General features: G+C 44.7%; 1 protein-coding gene, 1 long non-coding RNA gene and 1 pseudogene across 2 annotated transcripts in view; 2 read left to right on the plus strand and 1 right to left on the minus strand.

Annotated features, from left to right (window-relative positions):
- Positions 1-21,993, plus strand: part of Vit (vitrin) — a 127,734-nt gene that overhangs the window by 11,185 nt on the left and 94,556 nt on the right. The window contains exon 2 of the mRNA XM_076558789.1: positions 11,197-11,266. Coding sequence (XP_076414904.1) covers positions 11,215-11,266 — 52 coding nt within the window. The 5' untranslated portion in view covers positions 11,197-11,214. The remainder of the gene's footprint in view (positions 1-11,196; positions 11,267-21,993) is intronic.
- Positions 7,673-10,661, minus strand: LOC143270089 (uncharacterized). Its single transcript, XR_013047015.1, has 2 exons — positions 7,935-10,661; positions 7,673-7,822 (listed from the first exon to the last, which is right to left on the minus strand). It is a non-coding gene; the product is annotated as an uncharacterized LOC143270089 (long non-coding RNA).
- LOC121826391 (large ribosomal subunit protein uL5 pseudogene) lies at positions 14,147-14,755 on the plus strand (annotated as a pseudogene).

Consider the following 21,993-nt stretch of genomic DNA (forward strand, 5'->3'; position numbering starts at 1 on the left):
GATAAGTAGTTCACACCTTATTCAGCCATGTATATATGTGAGATCTAAGGGACATTCCTGGGTGGTAATATCAACTCATATTTTCATAAACACCACGAGAAATAATCATTCACACAAATTAGACGTTGCCAACTCTTTATTTGTGGGAAGCTGGCTTGTTTGTTGTGGGATGTTTTATCTACTTTGCCTGCCATCCGTGAGGTACCAACAGCAGTGGTGTTCCCACCTAAGCAAACTGTAGTAACCAAAATGTCTTCAAAGTTGTAAATGTCTCTTGCGGGTGCAGTACCGTCATGATCCGGGGAAGCTCCATGGCAGTTCTGGAAGCATTACTTGGGGTCACACTCACTGTGTCCCTTCGCCACGTTTCCTTCCAGACCCTGGCCTCAGGGTTTCATGCAGCCTCTCTAAGAAGCTCCTGCTCCGATGCCAACAGAAGAGAACTACGTGCATCCTTCTCATCTGAAGTTGTTTTTATTCCACCCAGCCATCATTTCGGGGAAGAGAGACCTAACTAAAAAATAAACATGAGGAAAGGTTTTAATCCAAGCCAGAACCAGAAACTCACTCCAAACTGGATGGAGAAGAAGCGCCCAGAAATATGTGTGTCATGTATAAGAACCGGGTCCAGCTGGATCTCCCTCTGACTGGAAATGGGACCTGGGAAGGGGCCAGAAATGAAGGCATCCCTCCCTGCTTCTCCCCAAGCTGTGCCCACTGTCACCTCCCTCTCCTACTCTTGACATTTTTTTATGCAAGGTCCCACAAGGCCTGCAGTTCAACAGTCACACACTTCAAGGCTCTCAGAGTCTCAATTCTCAGGGCCCAAGGGAGACCTCCAATGGTCTAAGGTATCTTTTCTTGCTAGATTATAGGCTTTGACTGGCTGAGTCACCTAAACTCCAGTGAATGTTCTCGGCGACTGAGTTTGAGCTGCTGGTGCCCTTGATCTTGTAAGATTGAAGCTATAGATATCACTGGGCTTTGAAAGTGAACAGTGCACCAGTAAGAGTGAAATGTCACTGGGCGGTGGTGGCGCACACCTTTAATCCCAGCTCTCTGGTGGCAGAGACAGGCGGATCTCTGTGAGTTCGAGGCCAGCCTGGTCTACAAGTGAGTTCCAGGACAGCCAGGGCTGTTACACAGAGAAATCCTGCCTCAGGAAAAAAAAAAAAAGAAAGAAAGGAAGGAAGGAAGGAAGGAAGGAAGGAAGGAAGGAAGGAAGGAAGGAAGGAAGGAAGGAAGGAAGGAAGAGGTAGAAATTATACCTCATACTAATTAGCTAATGAGTTATGGCATAGTTTGAAATGTACAGCATGTATGAGATGTGTGATATAATTAATACAAAGTACACAAAGCTGGGTAGTGGGTCTTCTCAGTAAAGTGCTTGGTGTGCAAGCAGGGAGGAAGCCCACTTTTAAAAGCTGAGCACAGGGGCACGCTCCTGTAACCCCAGCAGTGGGGAGGTAGAGACAAGCTCATTCATGAGGTTACTGGCCACCCAGCCAACCCTACACTGTGAAGTCCCGGCCATGTCTGAAAAAAAACAAGGAGGGCAGTGGCTGAGAGATGCATCTGAGGTTGTCCTCTGGTCTCTACATGCCCACATATACACAGGCACCCCCACATGTACATAGATACAATCAACAGAGCAGGATGAAGACCTGTGCTGTGTGACATTGGGCAAGTAAACCCCCCTACTCTGAATTCTATGCATTTGAGTGCCCATTTTGCCTCTTCAAGGAATTTTTTGTGGGTCCAGGAGAGAAACACTACATAGTTTATTGAGAAAACACTCTAGTATAACAGGCTTGTTAGTCTTCTCTAATTAAAGTCACTGACAAGAATAGGTCCTGAAAATTACACCAGGTAGAAACAATCCCTCAGTTATAACCGAGCTGAGAGAGACATTTATTATCTCATACAACAGAGGGTCCAGAATTGGGCCCAGGCTCCAAGCTTCCACTCTATTTCTCTGCAAAACCTCAGGCAGTCCAACAACACCCTAGGGTGCCCAACAATACCCCCAGGTTGCCCAACTTTTTCTCTTGTGCTAGCTCTTCCAGAAGCCTGTTTTTTTTTTTTTTTTCATGGCCACAAGATGGCTGCCAGTAGACCTGGTACCTCCTGCTCCATTCTTCATTTCCAAGGAGAGAGGCAACAGCTATTCCCCAAACACAGGATTAAAATCTTTCCCTTCTGCCTGCCTGTTACACATCAGGATACAACCCACCTAGGGTAGTAATTACTACAGTATGAGTATTCCTTAGCTGAAATGCCTAGGACCAGAGAGGTATTTTGAATCTGAGACTTTGTTCTGGAATTTTTGTTTGTTTGTTTGTTTGTTTGTTTGGTTGGTTGTTTGTTTGTTTGTTTGTTTGTTTGTTTGTTTGGTTGGTTGGTTTTTTGAGACAGGGTTTCTCTGTGTAGCTTTGGAGCCTGTCCTGGAACTCACTCTGTAGCCCAGGCTGGCCTCGAACTCACAGAGATCCACCTGGCTCTGCCTCCGGAATGCTGGGATTAAAGGCGTGCGCTGCCACCACCACCACCCAGCTTGTTCTGGAATTTTGAACTATTTTCATTTACATAATGAGATGTCCGGAGGATGGGACCCAAGTCTCAACTCAAGACTCACATGTTTTGTACCCATCTCCCAAAACATAGCCTAAAGGTCATTTTATGCCATTTTAAAAGAGTTCTGTGCACGAGATGGAACTATGCGACACGGAATCTTCTAGCCATTGGTGTCCTTTTAATATGCGAAATGTTTCAGGTATCAGAGGACGTGGATGCTCAGTCTGTGACAGACAATACCTGAACAGGGCTTTCTGCCGACTTCTCAAAGCCACATCCCTAAAATCTCCAGCTGCACTTGTTTCTGTTGCTAACTTGGAATCCGTCGATATTTCAGGAGGTCTGTTGAGGGGGGTAGAGAATCAATGGGGGCTGTTCTCAGTCTCGACCATGTAGCCCAGCATTCCATATCGTTGTACGTACCTCGTGCCAATCTATTAAGAAAAAGTAAAATGTCTTCTGTCTGCTCTACCCTTTTGACTCACCACGATTTTATGTTATTTCCTAAAGACAAAAGAGGGAAGGGATGAAAACAGGAAGGACTGGAAAACGGACTTCTATGTTACCTTCAATCCTGGAAGACTCTGGTGTCCACCTCACAGTACCTGTTGGTATCAGAGCAACGGTGAATGCAGACTTTGAGACCAAGCCCCCAGATCTACAATCTGTGTCAAGGTTACTGTCCACGTCGAGGCCACCTCCACCTTGCAAAGGACCCTCCAAGTGCCAAACTCCTTTTCCTCTCTTTTCTGATCACCTCACATTCATCAATAATGAGTGGCTGATGATTGACAGGCAGGCAGAAATGGAGAAAGCAAGGCTGTAGATGTGGCCTCTCTCCACACAGAGACATCTGTCCCGGGGGATTCTCAGCATATTGGAAGTAACATTCTAACTCTTCATAACTGCTAAATGTTTCCAGATGGACACTGGTTCTCTCTACCTCATGGACTGAGCATGGTTGGGTGCTCCTCTGAGCCACACCTAAATCAGACCAACACCACCATTATATCACCCCAATATGTCCAATGGGGCAGATTTTTTTCTAAGTGGGTGGCTCAAATAGACCTCCAAGGGGCTTATTAAAAATGATAAATGAAAAAAACATCATTCTTAAGCCTTCCATGTCTCCCTGTTGCCTACAGGAATGATCTCACATTCTTTAGGCATGACAGTCAAGACTTATGTAGCCCCTTCCTTCCTCTATAATAACTTCATTCCTCTTCCATGCCTGGTTGAGCAGCTCCCTGAAGTTCCTTTAAGTTGTTCAAGCCTCTTCCAGTCCCCACACCTGAGCCAATGTGCCATCCACTCAATTTTTCCTTGCTGGTAGTTTTATGAGTAGATGGGCAAACTGCCCAGAGGAATCCATGTGCCAGCATTCAAACAGCACGATACCAGCTTAGACCAACTAAGTCAGAATGCAGATGAGGCACCTGCTTGCCAGGAGCCAGCAATGGCCAGGGGAGTGTAGGAGAAAAAGCAGGCATGATGTGGTGGCTGGCCTCCTTGGCACACTGCGCTTCTAAATAAGAAACATGGCACGTGATGCTCCTGAAGTCAGAACGATGAATTCTGAAGTAGCTTGAGTAGCTGGTAGCTGGCCTGGTAGTATGTAGTTGGAAGGTTTCTCCAGTCCTGCCCAGCCCTGCGGTCCCACAGCCACTTTATAAAATAATCACTCAGAAGCTTATATTAATTATAACTGCTTGGCCATTAGCTCAGGCTTATTACTGACTAGCTTTTACACTTAAATTAACCCATAATTCTTATTTATGTTTAGCCACATGGGTTGGTACCTTTTCTCAGTTCTGCCTTGTCATCTTGCCTCCTCTGTGTCTGGCTGGTGACTCCTCATTCAGCTCTTCCTCTTCCCACAATTCTCCTTATCTGCTTATCCTGCTTATACTTCCTGCCTGGCTACTGGCCAATCAGCATTTTATTTATCAACCAATCAGAGCAACACATTCACAGCATACAGAACAATATCTCACAGCAGTGGTATGAGCTTTTTATTATACAATCTGAGGCAGGGTTCCATTATATTAGTGGTTGCTCACATGCAATAAAGCAGACGCTGTTCCCTGAAACCATCTCCGGAGTGGTTTATCTCTGGGCCCTTTACCAACCGACCTACAAGCATGGCTATCTTGTCCGGAGATACTCAGTAACAAGAGCCTTGCAGAAAGCAGAGCCTCTGATCTGGGAGTTTAGCTTCTCTTCCTTCCGGCCTTGTCCCTGAGGGCAAAGTCACTGACTTCTGTGTGCGTCTAGGGCCTCAGGAAGCTGTTGTAAAGATGAATGAGTTAATATATCATCTCCACTTAGCACGTGCTCCCTAAGTGTGAGCTATGACTAAATGCATTCCATCTCCCTCTGGAAGGCTCCCAGCAACTTGATCCCGGGATGTGCATTTTGTTTCTCTCTGCTTAACACATAGGGCCCACATAAACTTTTCCTTTTTCTGTCATTTTTTTTTTAGAATCATAAACAGAAGTATGAATGAAGCTGGATTAGGCAGCCAGGAAGGTTTGTGTAAAAGAGGTGGACCACGGGCTGAAGCCTGGACAATGGCGAGGCTTGTGAGGGGCAGGGGAAGGTGGTGAGGAATTCCAGAGAGATAATATGAGTGAGCCATGGGGCTAATGTGCACAAATAAATATCAGAAGTCCATAGGCACTGGAGCCAGAGGAGAGAATTCTGAAAGAGAATTTCAGTTTTATGGTGTTGAAGAGTCGCCTGGATCACATTTTCGGGGTCTCTCATGACTCCCAGAGGAATTTAGGCTTTGCTCTTTAGAGAATGAGTGGGCTGTGAAGGTTTCGGCAGGTGAATGCACATTCAGACCTGTGCTTTAGGAAGCTGGTCCTTTCTAATTGGAGGGCACGGGGAGTGTGGAGCAGGGAGGATGATGAGTAAGGAGGTCAGAGGTTGTGTTACTCCTTATTGGATGTTGGGCATCGTGTGAAGTGGTAACTCTTCCCCACAGGTCACGTCTTATGACAACCTGTGGCTCCAGCTTGGTTTCTAGTTATTGTGTAACTATTATTTAATCTGGCAGTAAAAATGCTGGCGATACAGGGACATGCAACACACGCACACACACACACACACACACACACACACAGATGATGATGATGATGATGATGATGATGATGATGATGAGACAGTCTCTAAATGTCCCCTCACAAACTGGAGGGGTTGATCGTTGTTTTATCTTTATTTATCTTATTCATTTCTGATTTTGTCAGCTTCTGCACACAGGGAAACTTTTAAGCAGGTGATTACAATGGATTCTGCATGGGCTGCAGAGATCATTTTCTATTTGTCCTTTCCCTCTCCTTCCACCTTTAATGAACATTATTCCTCTCTGACCTCTCTAAGTAGCTTGCCCTCTTAGCCCGTGAGCATCCAGCAAGCTAACAAATAGATCTCAGGAAAAGCCAGTTTGGCCTTTGTTATAAGTCTCAATAAAATACATTTTATACATGTCAAGGAATAAACAATCATCCAGAAGCAAGAACCATAAAATCTGGGCCTGACTTTGAATATGTGACTTAAAGAAGTCGCTCACCCATGGTTGACCTCAGACTCCTTTGCTTTAAAATGGAAAGTAAGATGGCGGTCCCCATGTCCTAAACAAGGTCCCTGTGTAAGAACAAGCCTTACTCACTTTCTCATCAAATATACATGGTGGCCCTCATTGACAAGCAATGCTCCAGAATTTAGACAACAAATGATCAAGAAAGACAAGGGGAGGGGATGGAGACAGAGTTCAGTTTGTACAGCGTTTGCCCAACAAACACAAACCCCCGGTTTGGATCCTCAGCACCACAGAAACCTGTACTGGTATAGACTTCAAGGCCATCCTCAGCTACTTAGTGAGCTGGAGAAGGGAAGGGAAAAGGAAAAAGGGGGTGAGGAGGATAAAAATAGCTAAGGCGTTCCCATTTTAGAAACATGCCTGGTTTTAGGCTTCGAAGAAAGTATAAGGTATGCCTTAATTAGCCTTAACTGTCAACTCAACAGAGCCTTGAAAATCCACTCTCAGAGGGATGGTCCAGTTTGGATTGGCCTCTGGGCATGTGTGTGGGAGATTGCCTTGATTGAGAATTAATGTAGGGGAGACCAGCCCACTGTGGGCAACACCATTCCCTGGACAGGTGGTCCTGAGCTCTATGCAATCCAGAAAGCAACATTCCTCTTTGGTTTCCTGCTTCAGTTCCTACCCTGATGCTGGACTATGACCTGTGAGCTGAAATCAATACTTGGATCCCTAAATTGTCCTCGGTCAAGGTGTTTCATCACAGCAAGAGAGGTGAAATTAGAACAAGGTGCTATTATTATTTATTACAAATTTGTCCTTTTCTAACTTCAGGCCATGATATCTAATTGAGCTGGCTGTGCTAATCCGATTACACTGAAGCGTAGTTTTCTTTCACAACCCAGGCTTTATCTGCCTCCGCAGAACTCCAGATTGGGGAACTTTTAAATTATAGCTCACAGCACAATCCATAATTTATGCAGAAGTAACATTCTTTCGGAAGCTCTTCTGCAATTTTTGCCAGCACTCCTGGGAGCATGGAAGGAACTAAGGTTCCCAAGTCGCTGAACACCCCATGGCTTCATTGCGTTGACTGACTCCTCTTCTGCGAAATTAAGCAGTCTTCAGCCCCAGCCTCTAGGGTATCAGAGAGAGGGGGGGTTTAATGTTGTCCCTAACATTTCAAAAACCACATTAACATTTAAGAGTATGAAAAAAAAAGACCAAGCAAGGAAGGAGAGTGCAGGGATGAGGAAGAGTCTTCAACACACTCTGCTTCCAGAAGAACAGAGTTTCTAGTCAGTTCTATTGCTTATGAGTTGTACTTGGGTAATATCTTCACCAGGATTAGAGAAGCTGTTTCTTGGAACTGGTTGGTGGCTATTCATGCAGCCCCATATGTGAAGGTCATATATGTCCTTCATGACTTCTGAAGCTGTAGGACATGCCTGAGAGCATTCCTCTCTGTGCTCCTGTTTCCCCTTGGGTTTGTGTGTGGACTACTATTGAAAATATATTAATGAGATCATATCGCTAGCAATTCACAGAGTCTGCTTAATGATCAAAGGAATTTATTTGGGGATTAACTCACAAGACAGAATAAAGGAATTTGTCACAGGATCCTGGAAGGGTGAGACTCGGTCCAACTCAGTTCTCTGGTGAGCTCTGTCCTGGTCTGTTCCAGCATCCAAAACCATGAGGTAGCTAAGAGAAAGTCATGGTATGCGCATTCCAGGTCTTAAGGTCCCGTCCCCCCCCCCAGTGGCCACGCCCCAGGGGCATGTACCTCAAGGTCATAGGTAGGTGGAAGAGTTACCTGCTACCTCCCTAAGGGCGGTGCTTCAGGGCATGGCTCAAACAGCTCCCGCTACAATGTCTGATTTGCTGGGTTTGGTGTATATCCAGATCATCTTCTCTTTGTTTTGTTTCTTTGTTTTTCTTTTCTAGGAAAAGGAGACGGTCCTTGGTACTCACATATTGATCTAACATGTATTTGCTGATCATCTATAAACTCAAATGAAAATTCCCACCCTCGTGGAGTTAGCATTCTGTTGGGGGAACCCAACAACGGACAAATAAAATAAGTAAATTGTAGAGTATGTCAAAAGTGATAAGTAAGCAGGAAAAAATAGAAAGATACAAATAGGGCTTAGCAGTGGACAGAAAGAGGGATTGTGACTTTAAGTGGGGTGATTGTAGAATACCCCATAAGAAGGCAACACTCAAGCAAAGATCTGGGAGAAATAAAAGAATAATCGCATGCTCCTGTTGGGGAAGTATTTGAGGCAGAGCAAATAATTAGTAGGACAGTAAATGCAGAAGTAAGATCATGAGGTGAAAGGAATGTTCTAGAAACAGCCAAGAGTCCAATGTGCCCTGGGCTTAATAAGTGAGGGGAAGAATAGTGGGAAATTAGATCAGGAGGATGAAAAGTGGATACATCCAGTGTGACCTCAAGCCACCTGCAAAGACTTTGGCTTTTCTTCTTAGAATGGTGGGGAGCCACTGTACAGTACTGAGCAGAGGGATGCCACGGACCAATTTGCTTCAACCAGGGCCATGTTAGTTAGCCTCCCTGGCCTGGAAGGCTAACTAAAGTTATCTAGATGGACCAGGGTGTGGCCTGGACCAGGTGCAACAGTGAAGATGAGAACTGACCGATTCGGGATGCAGTATGAATGTAGAGGCAGCAAGTTTAGCAGCTGGAGATGTGAAGTGTGGGAGAAAGAGAAGGATGCGTCTACAATGCTGAGTACTAACAGTAGCGCTGGTCATACGCATCTGATAGGGACACTTCACATCCTGCATCTGTCTCCTAAGAATGTCCAATATTTAGGGTTGAACCCACACCTATTATTCAGCAGTGTCTCAAATTAGTAAAAATTATTTATTACACAGGTTCCAAAATAACTCAATACTATGCCAGCATTGAGTTAACAAGCAGATTGTATGTTTCTCCTCTGAAGTTCAAGACCATTGCTCTACTGTTAACTAGTGGTCAACTACTCCAGTTGGGAAACTTCATGTATCACAATTGTTGCGCCAAGTCAACGAAGGGATCCAGTGCTGTGAGGTCCTCTTTGTGCCTAATTTAATTGTTTAGGACAAACCTTTCACACATCAAGCAGTTTTCAATTCATTGGTACTTGTATTGGTCTTCCAGTTACAGCCGAGGTGAGCTCTTTAGTTGGGTACCCAGGAGAGTATGAGCTCTTTAGCCGAGCACAGGGAGCACTTGCATGGTCAAAAGCACCAGGATCTCTGCAAGTACAGACCAGCCCAGCCCAGTCTACTGCATCAAGAGAGAAAAACGAAAGGCTCAGTCATAAGTGACGAGCACCTTTGCTAATTCTTCACAGATCCATATCTAAATATTGAATATTAGCATATCCACTTCCCATTTAGTAACATCACTCTTATGGCTTAAAAATGAGATTTTGTGAGGATCTATATCGTAGAGATTGGCATACTGTACAACTCAGGGGCTTTTCCTTTCCAGAAAGTGGATTTACCAAGAAACCCCGGGGGCCACAGCAGAGGATAGAGCTATGAATGCCAACTTTCTGGCCACCCAGCTGCATGGGGGATTTCACTTGCCCAGAGAGAAGGAATGTTGTGTTACCATTGATATTATTTAAACATTTTAGGTGATAATGCTGATAAAATGCAGGCCCATTTTACGTTTGGATTCTCTACAATATTCTTTTCTATTGAATGAGCCAAAGGCAGACGCGCCCGCCCCCCTCCCTTTTACCCCACTCCTGTTCTCCGATGGCACTGTGGTCATAATTTGGAACTTCTTCCGTCTTCGTTTCCTTATCTCTTCGATGACAACCTTCAAACCCACCTAAGGATTCAGAACAAAATGAAGTATAGTATTAGAGCAGGGGATGGTAGTATTGGTGAACCTTTGAGGGTCTCCTTATAGCTTTAAAAGGAGGGAGGTATGTTCTTTGTAGAGAAGAACTTTTTCAGATCCACTGTGCTTTCCAGCCCCTAGAAATCTATTTATGCTCATCCCTACACTGGGTGTCCCTTTTCCCTATTTCTGTTTTGGAACTCTGTTTATTCCAGCCAGGTGGCCCAGCTGCTCCCAGCACATGAACCTTTTCTTTATTCTCACGGATGACATAACCCCCTTCCTTTCTCCCATCCAAGCACTAAACAGGACAGACCCTGCTTAGCTTCCCAGATGAGATGAGATGGGGCACATTCAGGGTGGAGCAGCCGTAGACTCTCATTTCTTTAACATGCGTGTTCCTAGCCCCAGACCTACTGTGCTGAAATCTGCACTTGAACAAGATCCCCAGAGGATTAGTATGCACTGTGAAGAGAAGCCCTGCTCCAACTGCTGCTTCTTGAACTCAGTTGCCTGTTGAACTATCAGAGGACTTTTAAAGCTTAGTACCCAGACTCTACCCCCCACAGACTCTGATTCAGTTGATTTGGGCACAGCCTGGTCACTGGTGGTTTTAAAACTCCCAGCGATACCAATATGCAGCAAAGTGAGAGACCCACTGCTCTGTAAACGTCTCTTCCACTTCCTTACGAGGCCTTCAGGCTCTCTCACGCTCTCTGATGCCATGATTATTTGTGTTCACATACTTTTTTTCAACCTCTATTAAACTACGCCTTTTAAGAGTGAGAACTGACTTTTAATTCAGTTTTATCACCTTCTCCCTTACAAAGCAGCCATCTTATAGGAATTTAATATTTACTGAAGAGATGATTTATTTGTAATCTTCAATTGTTCCCTTGACACCATAAATATGGCTGTTGGCCAAATTGAAGGACTGTTGGGACACAGTCTCAAAATTGTGAAGTTGTTTATCAGTTCTAAAACCAAATCTCTAGAAAATCAGAGGCGGATCACCAGAATGGGTTTTCTAACTGAAAATGGATTCCCTGGGTACCAGTGCAGCCATCCAGTTCCATCTATGTGTCTTCCCATAGAAAGCGAAGCTTCAAATCCTGGCTCCAGGGGGCAATGCAAAATGATGCAGAATGTCCCCACATACTTCGGGCATCCAATTCAGAACTCCGGGCTGAAGTTTGATGGTATTTTTCTCTCTCCCCAGGGTGCCATTTTGATATTTATGGGGATCATTGCTCCCACTATGAAGGCATCTGTTATTGAAGTCTTGCTTGGTGAGTACTTTTCTGTGTGTATCTGGATACTTTCTGAATCTGGCCAAGAAAGGTTTCAAGACAGAATATGTAATCAATAACAGAAATTTAAGGGAGAATGTTAAGATGTTAAGTATAGATCAAATTCAAGATGTGTGTGTGTGTGTGTGTGTGTGTGTGTGTGTGTGTGGTGTGTTCATATAAAGCAAATATTTATATCATGTATATGTGTCTATATATTACATATACTATATACACACATCTTTGTGTTTTTTAGCAACAAATATTTCAGCTACAGTGTGTTTGCAGATTCTGAATTTACGATCCTCCTGTTTCTTAATTTCTCAAAAGGAAAAAAAAGAAATATTTTTAGGATGATAGTTTTACTCATGCCTTTAGAATCTTATACTTTGGAGATGAAATATTTGAGGCATCTCTTATCTCCAAAGAATATAATTTGGATATGTCTTTAAGGAACAGCAGGCTTACTGGAATACAGATACCACTGGTACATTTAGAACTAAGCCCAGGGGTGATAGTCTGTTGTTAGTACCCACTGTCTAAGGCTTTGCCCATTCACATGCCCCTGCATGTCATGCTGAATCAGAGGGGCACTAAGTCCTTATAGATAGTCTGCATTAACTTGTTGGGGCTGTACCACAAGCTGGGTAGCCTAGAACAACAAAAATGTGTTGTCTCCCAGCTCTGGAGACTTGAAATCCAAAATCAGTGTGTCAGTGAGGATGGTTCCTTCAGCTGGTATTGAGGGAGAAGTCTACCCCTGCCTCTTCCCTAACTACTGGATGCTTTCTGGAAATTTATGATGTTCTTTGTTTATGAGTACAACACTCTGGTCCCCATCAACTTCACACGGCATTCCCCCATGTGCACGCCTGTTTCTGACTTTTCCCTTTTTGTAACGACATCAATTTTATTGGGTCAAGAACCCCAGTATGACCTCATCCCATTCAACCAGTTATCTGTGCCATTCACCTATTTCCAGATCAGGTCATGGTCTGAGAAACTGGGAATTCAGAATTCGACGCACAAATTGCATGGGGAAGGGATGAAATTTAACCCACTACGGAGTGATTGTGTTTAAGCCTGCTCAGAGGGAGTCTGCCTGGACACAGCTGAGGAAGAAAAAGTGACACAGTATGAAAAGCAAAGGGATCTCATCGTGGTAGGAGGAACCCTGGGCTGGAGTCAGAGAGAGGACGTGGGTTCCAGTTCTGAGACACCATCAGTTAGTTGATGTTCGCAGCTAATCTTGGAGCAGTGGCCCTCACCCTTCCTAATGCTGTGACCCTTGAACACAGTTCCTCATGTTGTGGTGACCTCCAGCCATAAAATTATTTCATTGCCACCTCATAACTGTCATTTTACTTCTGTTGTGGATCATGATGTGAGTATTTAATATGCAGGATATCTTATATTCGACCCTTGTGAAAGCATCATTCGAGCCTGGGGGTTGTGACCCACATGTTGAGAACCATTGTTTTGAAGCCTGGTGTTCCTTCTGTAATTGATGTGACAGAGCCAGGGACCACCCAGCTCCGTGTCAAATTTTTGCAAGGTGTTAAGACAGCGTCCACCAAACCACTTGCCTCTCAGGTCACCCTCTCTCAGAAGGCGAACCTAAGTAAACCATTGCTCATCCTCAGTGCCACCATATGCCGTTTCTGTCACGTGGCAGCGGGAAACCCAAAGAGGTTTCTGGGTACCCAACCGGGAGCTTTCTCCCCAACTAAAGATGTTCTCACCTGATGGAGGACGGTCCAAGAATCAACTATCCAACCTGACCACTGTTACAAGGGGGATCATGGTCCGGATTGGGTGTTTCCAATCTCTCAGCATCTTGTTCAAAGAATTAAGGCAGCACATATGGGACACAACGCGGTCAGAAATTTTACTCAGAAGCAATGTGACAGCACAGAGCAAACACACTGCAAGACAGCGGCAGTCTCCTTGAGTTAAAATACTGAAAGGTCTCGGGTTACTGCCTTGGGCATCTGGGCTTCCTCTTATGGGGTCTATGAGAAGGAAGAGTTGGTCGCTAAGGGGTGTTCTGTGGGTGGTTCAGTTTTAGTTGAGTGGACATACACTTTTCTCTCTTTAAATATTTATTATTTTTTAATTTTCTCTCTCTCTCTCTCTCTCTCTCTCTCTCTCTCTCTCTCTCTGTGTGTGTGTGTGTGTGTGTGTGTGTGTGTGTGTGTGTGTGTGTTTTCGTGTGCGCACACATAAATGCAGGTGTCCCCAAAATCTAGAAAATAAAGCCAGTCTCCCTAGAGCTGGAGTGACTGGGGACAATGTTCTTTGCAGATTCTGGAACTGAGCTCTCAACCTCTGATCCATCACTCCAGCCCCACATAAGCTTTTCTTTACCTGCGTGTGCTTTATCATAATTCACTTGACACTAATCATAGGCACACCCGGTTATGCAGGGCATACGATGATAAATGTAAGTAAGATAAACTGTAAGAGTTCACAGTTTGCCTTACTTTGCATGTGCCAACACTGACCAGTTCAGGCTGGGCCAGCCCCCTGTCTTAAGCTCCCTAATGTTATGGGACATTCATGAATGGAAAATAACCCCAAAGGGGAGTTACCAAAGGTTGTTGAGAGGAGCAATCACATTGTTTAGAGCAGGGGGTAGGTGTGTTGCTTAGTGTAGGTGGGAGTCCCGCATTGTTAAGTGCATGATTAGAAGAGGGATTGGGGATAGCCTGAGCCAAGCGAAATTCTGCTCCATTAGGCTTTCCCTACCCTAGGCTGCCCCATCAATGCAATTATTTCATTTGCCTGGCCTGCTTTAATCATAAAGAGAACGTTCGCCTTGGGAGCACAAGGTCTTTCACTTCCACCTTATTATTATTTTGAGCTACGGGTTAGCAAGGGTTTAACATTGAAGAAGTGGAGGTGGGCTCCCTCCTGTTCTCCATCATGGCGCAAGGCCAAAGTGAAAAGGAGCGCCCCATGCGGGAACTTCGCATTCACAAGCTCTGCCGCAATACCTGTGTCGGGGAGAGCGGGGCAGCCAAGGGTTGGAGCAGCTCATGGGCCAGACAGCCATATTTTCCAAAGCTAGATACACCATCAGGTCTTTTAGCATCAGGAGAAATGAAAAGATTGCCGTTCCCTGCACAGTCTGTGGAGCCAAGGCAGAAGAAATCCCGGAGAATGATCTGAAGGTGCAGGAGTAAGTTATAGAAAAATAACTTCTCGGATACCTGAAACTTTGGTTTTGGGGGTTCAAGGACACGTTGATCTGGACATCAGAAATGACCTGAGCATTGGGATTTACAGCCTTGATTCCTATGTGGCGCTGTTGGGTAGGTCAAGTTTCAGCATAGCCGACAGGAAGTGCAAGGCAGGCTGCATTGAGGCCAAACACAGAATCAGAGGCCATGTGCTGGTCCCAGCAGAAGTATGATGGGATCGTTCTTCCCAGCAAATAAACTTTATTCAAAAAGCTAACAAAATTTTCCCAGGGGAAAAATAAAAGTGGAGGTGAGAATAAGAAGAATTTCCTAGAACAAAATGAAACAAACCGTAAGGGCATTTCACACCCTGCCTTTTCCTGTGCATCAAGGACCCAAGATGGAAGACTTAGCTACTCTGCTCCCTGCCTCTCTTAGCCTGCCCTTTTCCTCACCGAGGTGCTCACACAATGAAAGCAGAAAAATACCTGGGTGATGGTGGTGCACGCCTTTAATCCCAGCACTTGGGAGGCAGAACCAGGTGGATCTCTGTGAATTCAAGGCCAGCCTGGTTTACAGAGTGAGATCCAGGACAGGCACCAAAACTACACAAGAGAAACCTTGTCTCGAAAAACCAAAAAAGAAAAAAGAAAAAAAGAAAAGAAAAAAGGAAGTAGGAAAAGGACACCCTGATACCTCAACACAATGGAAGCCAGGCATGACAATCCCACACTACACAACAGAGCAAAGTTCTTCCTCTGTGATGATGCATAAGATAAATATGTCCATTCTTGTGCTGAAATCCCTAGCCGGATCAATTAGGCAAGGAAAAGTTAAAAAAAATCAAAGATGCTGGGCTGGAGAGATGTGATTAAGAGCTTGTGCTGTTCCTACAGATGACCTGGGACCTACATCGGGCCGCTAACAACCCACTGTAACTTCAGCTCTAGGGAAATCTGATACCCAGAGCTTACAGAGACACCTGCACTCAATACCCCCCTACACACACACACACACACACACACACACACACACACACACAATTAAAATTAAAATTTAATTGGGAAATACTAATTAAATTTGGAAGAAAATCAAAAATTGTCTGTAGCTGGAGAGTTTTCTCTCTGGGTTCCACCAAGTCCTGGCAGTCCGACAGCCCACTTATAAAATAAACACACAGACGCTTATATTATTTAAACTGTTTGGCCTAATGGCTCAGGCCTCTAGATATCTAGTTCTTACGTCTTAAATTAATCCATTTCTATAAATCTATACCTTGCCACGTGGCTCATGGCTTACCGACATCTTCACATGCTGCTTGTCCTGGCAGCAGCTGGCAGTGTCTCCCTCCACCTTCCTGTTTTCTCAATTCTCCCCTCTGTTAGTCCCGCCTATACATCCTACCTGGCCACCGGTCAATCAGTGTTTTACTTATTGACCAATCAGAGCAACACATTTGACATACAGCCCATCCCCCAGCAATTGTCTATGAGAATAGTGGTGTGACATGTAGCAAGCATATACCAACAAGCCTTTAGAACTGGTAAAGAAATTCAGTGAACTTACAGAATTATGTTCCCTTGGTATTATTGTGACCAAATAAAGCTGACTGAACAACAGAAAAGAAGGAGAGAATTATTTTGGGTTGGAGTTTCAGTCCACAATGTCAAGAAAAGCCTGGTGGGGCTGGGCTGTCGGTTCATTCAGAACTTATAACATGGGTTTTGCAGGCCATGGTAGAGCAGGAAGGAGACAGAGAAACTGAACAAAGGGCCAGACACAGCCTTCAAAAGCCAGCCTTTGTGACCTATACCCTAATTCCACCAGCTAAGTCTGACCCTCAAAAGATTCCGCAGCCTCCTCCAGCTGGGGAACAACCGTTCAAAGGAGGAACCTACGAGGGACATTTCAGAATCAGAATATATCGTGCCCTTACCTCCAAAGCTCATGGTCAACTCATAACACAAACTATATTCAATCCAAGTTAAAGAGTTCCCCCAAGCTTTAACAGTCTCCACATTGTAAGTCTGAACTTCAAGGTCTCTTCTGAGGCTCAAGGTAAATTCTTAGTTATGAGGCTCTGTAAACTCAGAAAGTTACAGTCATCCAATATATAGTGATGGAGAGGAGACAGTTCCATTCCAAAATGGACAGATGGAGTATGGGGGGCGGGGAGGTGGGGCCAAAGGAAAACTGACATCCATTGGGGAAAAACAGGGAACTGGGTAGCTCTGCGTCAAGCACTTGGTGCATAGGTTGCTGTGTTCCCACAGTTTTGCACACCACTACCGCTGTGGCCTTGACATTTGTGGCTGACGTAGCTTCTTTTGGGGGGCATCTCCACTTGGTGCCTGCCACTTTCCTGAGCCAGTATCCCGCGTTCTTGGCAGTTCCAAAGCATCAGGAACTGTCTCGCTTCTTGAGCTTCCTATATCACTTACGAAGGTCCCGGCAGAATATCCAACCTGTCTACACATTGCCTGACCTCCCAGGCTTTTCTCGAAAACGGTGGTGGATGCCTCCATGGCCCTGTAATGCTCACATTTTGCATGCCTATAGAATGAAGAGCACACATTTAGATGCCAAAATGCTAAACTCCCGGCCCGTTCATCAGCAGCCAGGACCTCTTGGGCCACAGCTTCAGTGACTTCTGAATGCCTGTGTGGCTGGACCCATGAAAACACTGGCAGCCCTTTGTTCAACACTCGTTTCTTTAACCATTACTGTTTCTTTGGTTTTTTGTTTTGTTTTGTTTTGTTTTTTTGGTTTTTTGTTTTGTTTTTTGTTTTGTTTTGTTTTTTGGTTTTTCGACTGTTTCTTTGTAACTTTAACAGAACTATCGTTTGGGGCCCCCAAAACACCGTGTTTTCTATTTTTGAAATTGAATTGAGCCAAACTAACCAAAGCTGAAAGCATTTCGAAACCTTGTTTCAATGTACTTTTCAAAGATCCTATATTAACTGCTTTGCTTGGTGCTGTAACCAAGAACGTGAAACGAAGCAACATAAAGGACCAAGGATTTGCTTTGGCTTAAGTTCAAAGTTACACTCCGTCACAGCAGGGAAGTTATGGTAGCGGAAGTTCGAGGGGGATAATTACAGTGTGATCTCAGTCCGGAAGCAGAGGGTAGACAGAAAGTGGAGCTGGACTCAAAACAGGGAAGGCACATTCAAGTGATTCACTTCTTCCAGAGAGCCTCCATCACCCAAAGGTTCCACAACATTTCAAAACAGCACTACGAGCTAGGAACCAAGTGTGTGAACACATCAGCCTACCAGGGACATCTCACGTTCAAACCACAGTGGATGTGCTGCTAATCAAAACAGCAAGGTACTAGGATAAGAATAATGGGAAAGTAAAGACGGCCCAGAAATGAATTTATAATCAGTTGATCTTTAACAAAGATAAAAGGAAGAGTATAATCTCCTAAATATATGCCACTGGTAAAATATGATATTCATGTGCAGAAGAATGGAATTAGATACTTAGCTCTGATCAAATTCTTAAAAATCAGCCCAAACCAGAAAAGTCTTAACCATAAGACATGACACTGGAGAGATACCAAAAACAAGCCTAGAAAAATCATCTTGAAGTTGGCCTTGGGCAAAGAAGACTCACTGGACATGACCCGAAAAGCCCAGGCAACAGATAGACAAATGAGGTTATCTAAAGCCAGGTCTGCACAGCACAGCTAGTGATAGTGAAGTACAGAGGCAGCCTGCAGAGTGAGAAAGAATATGTGCAAGCTCTCTATCTGATGACAGGTTAGTATTAATATTATAGAGGATCTCAAATATATAAATAGCAAGAAAATAAACTAGTTTTAAAAATAGACCAGAATAGACCTTTCTTAGAAGGAGATACACAAATAATTAACAGATAGGTGTATGCAATTTTTTTTTTTCTCGAGACAAAGTTTCTCCATGTAACAAACAGTCCTGGCTGTCTTGGAATTCACTTCGTAGACCAGGCTGGCCTCGAACTCACAGAGGTCCGCCTGCCTCTGCCTCCCAAGTGCTGGGATTAAAGGCATGAACCACCACCGATACCTGGTAGATGTATCTGTTTTTAAGAAGTTCAACATCACTAATCATCAGGGAAATACAAATCAAAACCATCATGAAATATCACCTTATATCTATTAGAATGGCCTGGATCAGATGGACATGATATTATGAGTCGATGGGCATCTGGAGAAGAGGCAACCAATGCTTGCCTGCCGGAGGTGGGTGAAGGGTGAAGCATGGCAAACACAGCTCTGTCAGGCCTTGTCCTTCTCTCCCATTCTCCCTGTCTTACTAAAAACCATTAGATTACATTCCTAAACCTACCCACCAAGGACTATTTCCTTATTTGGCCACTTCCTCCTCCCGAGGCTGACTACCAAAATCTAACTATCAAAGTGTTGAAGTCCACCAGTCAAAAGCTCACCTAATTAACATGCCCAATCAGAATCAAACACCTCATCCTCCTCATCCTAATACAGGGCTTTCCATTTTACTCTGATAAACTGTCATTTGCATATAGGCTACATCTGTTACCTCTCTATCCCGAGGCAGTCCTTTGTCGTCTGTGTGTCCATCCTCCTCCAACCCCCTCCCAGACCTTCCCCCCTCCACTGTTCCCTTCTGCTTTCCTCTTATCCTCTATATCTTGTCTTTGCCTCTTATTCCTTGCCTTTGTCCCTCTGGGGTAAATAAATTTCCTTTGTGCTGAGAACTTGGTCTTGGGACATCCTGAGCAAATACCGGTGCCTTCAGTAGGTATATAAAATAGTGCACTCATTACAAAAAGTTGTATGAAGGTTCTCAAAAATTTAAAAATCAAACTACTCTGTGATCTTACAGTCTTCCCTCTGGATCCATACCTAAAAGAAACAGAATCAGGGTGTTCAAAGACATTTGCCCTTCCATGTCTAGGGCTGCACTGTTGGCAAGAGGCAATGTGAGAAACCAGCCCCTGTGTCCACTGATGGATGAAAGGGAGCATTAAAGAAGAGCAGGTGGGCTGGGTGGTGGCGGCACACGCCTTTAATCCCAGCGCTCAGGAGCCAGAGGCAGGCGGATCTCTGTGAGTTCAAGGCCAGCCTGGGCTATTACGGAGTGAGTTCCAGGAAAGGCGCAAAGCTACACAGAGAAACCCTGTCTCGAAAAACCAAAAAGAAGAAGGAGAAGGAGGAGAAGAAGAGCAGGTGGAGAGAAAATGAAAACCAGACGGTGGGCAGGAGTGCTAAGAAGTGCTCTTGTTCTGGACATGGCATGGTTGTTAGACTCATGGGCTCTCAGCATCTCTGGTTATGTGCACAAGGCCTGAACAAGGTCAAGCCAGCCCGAATTCCAGCACAGGTTTGGCAGGCGGCTCCTTTACCCACTAAGACGTCTCTCCAACCTTCTCTACTTTTTTAAAATTAAGACAGACGCCCCAGTGATGGGGTTGCAGGTAGTACCACACTTGCCCAGCTTTTAGTGGGATGTGGGAATCTGAAATGCAGCCATGGTGGGAAATGTGGGAAATGCTTTACCACTACGCCACCGTCCCAGTCCAGATGTCTTTCTACATCTGGCTTATTCCTGTTAGGATAATGTCTCCACATCCTATACTTTGGCTGAAGGACATAGAGAAATTAACCTCCCACCAACCAGGAAACTTCCTTCATGCTGGCTAACTTTCCTAATGCCAGAAGGTATAATACAAGTTCTTGGGAAGAAAAGATGTCAATGGTCTTACCCAGTGTGGTATCCTGATACTACACCACCAATGTGCAAGGCAAGACTACTCATTGGTGTAACAGTGGTACAAATGTTATGGGGTTATGGCACTCTGTCCCATAGGAAGGAATTTATGTCTGGTACCGTAAACCTGGTCAAAAGTCCATGGCTAAAGAGGTCATAGGCCCTAGGGTGGAACTTACTACTGTTAGTTTGTAAAATGATTATGCTGTCAAACTGCTTGCCAAATATTTATGTTTATAATCATAGACCTAAGTTGCTCTCAGCCTTTGTCAGCAAACCTTCTTTCTGCAGTGGGTAGTACTCAATCCCCAGGCCCCACGTGCTGGTAGGAGAGAATCCACTCACACAAATTGTCCTTTGAGCCCACATATGTCCTATGGTACGTGCAGGTGCACCCTACCACACACACACACACACACACACACACACACACACACACACACACACGCACGCACGCACGCACATATACACACACACATACACATACACACATACAGAGACAGAGACAGAGAGACAGAAAAATGATGCTGTGTGAACTCACATAGAAAACCTAAAAAAGTGAAAGAAACAGAGAATAGAGGATGGGTGCCAGGGTCTGGGGGAGGGGAGCCACGAGGAGATATCATTCACTGTGAGGTTGGTAAGTTCTGGGATCTTAATGTATACCAAGGTGGCTGGTTCATGGAACTGTGTTGTTTGCTTGAAATTTACCAGAAGAATAGATCTAAAATATTCTCACAGAACAAAAAAAAAAAAAATAGGTAGGTATATGAAGTGATAGATATGCCAATTAGCATGACTAATTGTTTTACACAGTACACAAAGATCAATATATTGAATTGAGTGGGTGGTTGAATACCACAACTTTTTTTTAAATTTATTTTATTTTACAATACTATTCAGTTCTACATAACAGCCACAGATTCCCTTGTTCTCCCCCTTCCTGCCTCCCTCCCCTTCCTCCCAGCCCACCCCCCCATACCACCCTGAACATGCCCGATCTCGTCTGATCTCGGAAGCTAAGCAGGGTCGGGCCTGGTTAGTACTTGGATAGTTGAATACCACAACTTTTATTAGTCATAATTTAATAGAGCCAGGGGAGGGAATAATATATAACTCCATTACTGGAAAAAAATAAAAAAAAAAAAAGGAAAGGAAAGGACAGGACATTATGGTCCCGAGTTCCTCTGAGTCTTCATGTGTCTTCATCTCCAGCATCGCTTTGCTCACTGGTCAGAACCATTTCCTAGGGCTTCCTAGCACTCCAACCTCTCCCACTTCATCCCCAGCTGGGTATTATGACAGAATCCCAGGCCCAAATCCTTAGTCCTCCATCACTTTCCACCATGCCCTGCTAGTCTCCACGAAGCCTATTCCTTTTTATTCATCTGCTTTGCTTTGAGACAGGGTCTCACGGCCACTCAGGGGATTGGAGGTGGGAGACACCGCACCTGGAGGCTCATGTCTCATCACCATTCTCTTCACCGAAGCTCCTCGGCATTTCTCCTTTCCCGGCAGCACGGATCCCAGGGTCTTGAAGTGTTTTGCTTCCTGGGCTTGGAGGATGAGGCACATACAATCCTTCCTGCTTCCATCTCTCACCACAGCCTTTGCCTTGAACTTCCCGGAGCGGGGTGGCATTTCTCATCCCCAGACCTTTGAAGATGCTGTTCCCTTTTCTTGGAATTCGCTGACCCTCACTCTCACACTCAAAAGCCCCATTTGGTCCTCCAAGAAGTTTCACTACAAAGCCCAGCCTCAGTGAGATGGGGCCATCTACCTCTCGAATTATCTTGGCCCTCTTGGCATTCTG

This window comes from Peromyscus maniculatus, chromosome 22 (assembly GCF_049852395.1).
Source record: "Peromyscus maniculatus bairdii isolate BWxNUB_F1_BW_parent chromosome 22, HU_Pman_BW_mat_3.1, whole genome shotgun sequence".
Lineage (NCBI taxonomy): Eukaryota > Metazoa > Chordata > Mammalia > Rodentia > Cricetidae > Peromyscus > Peromyscus maniculatus.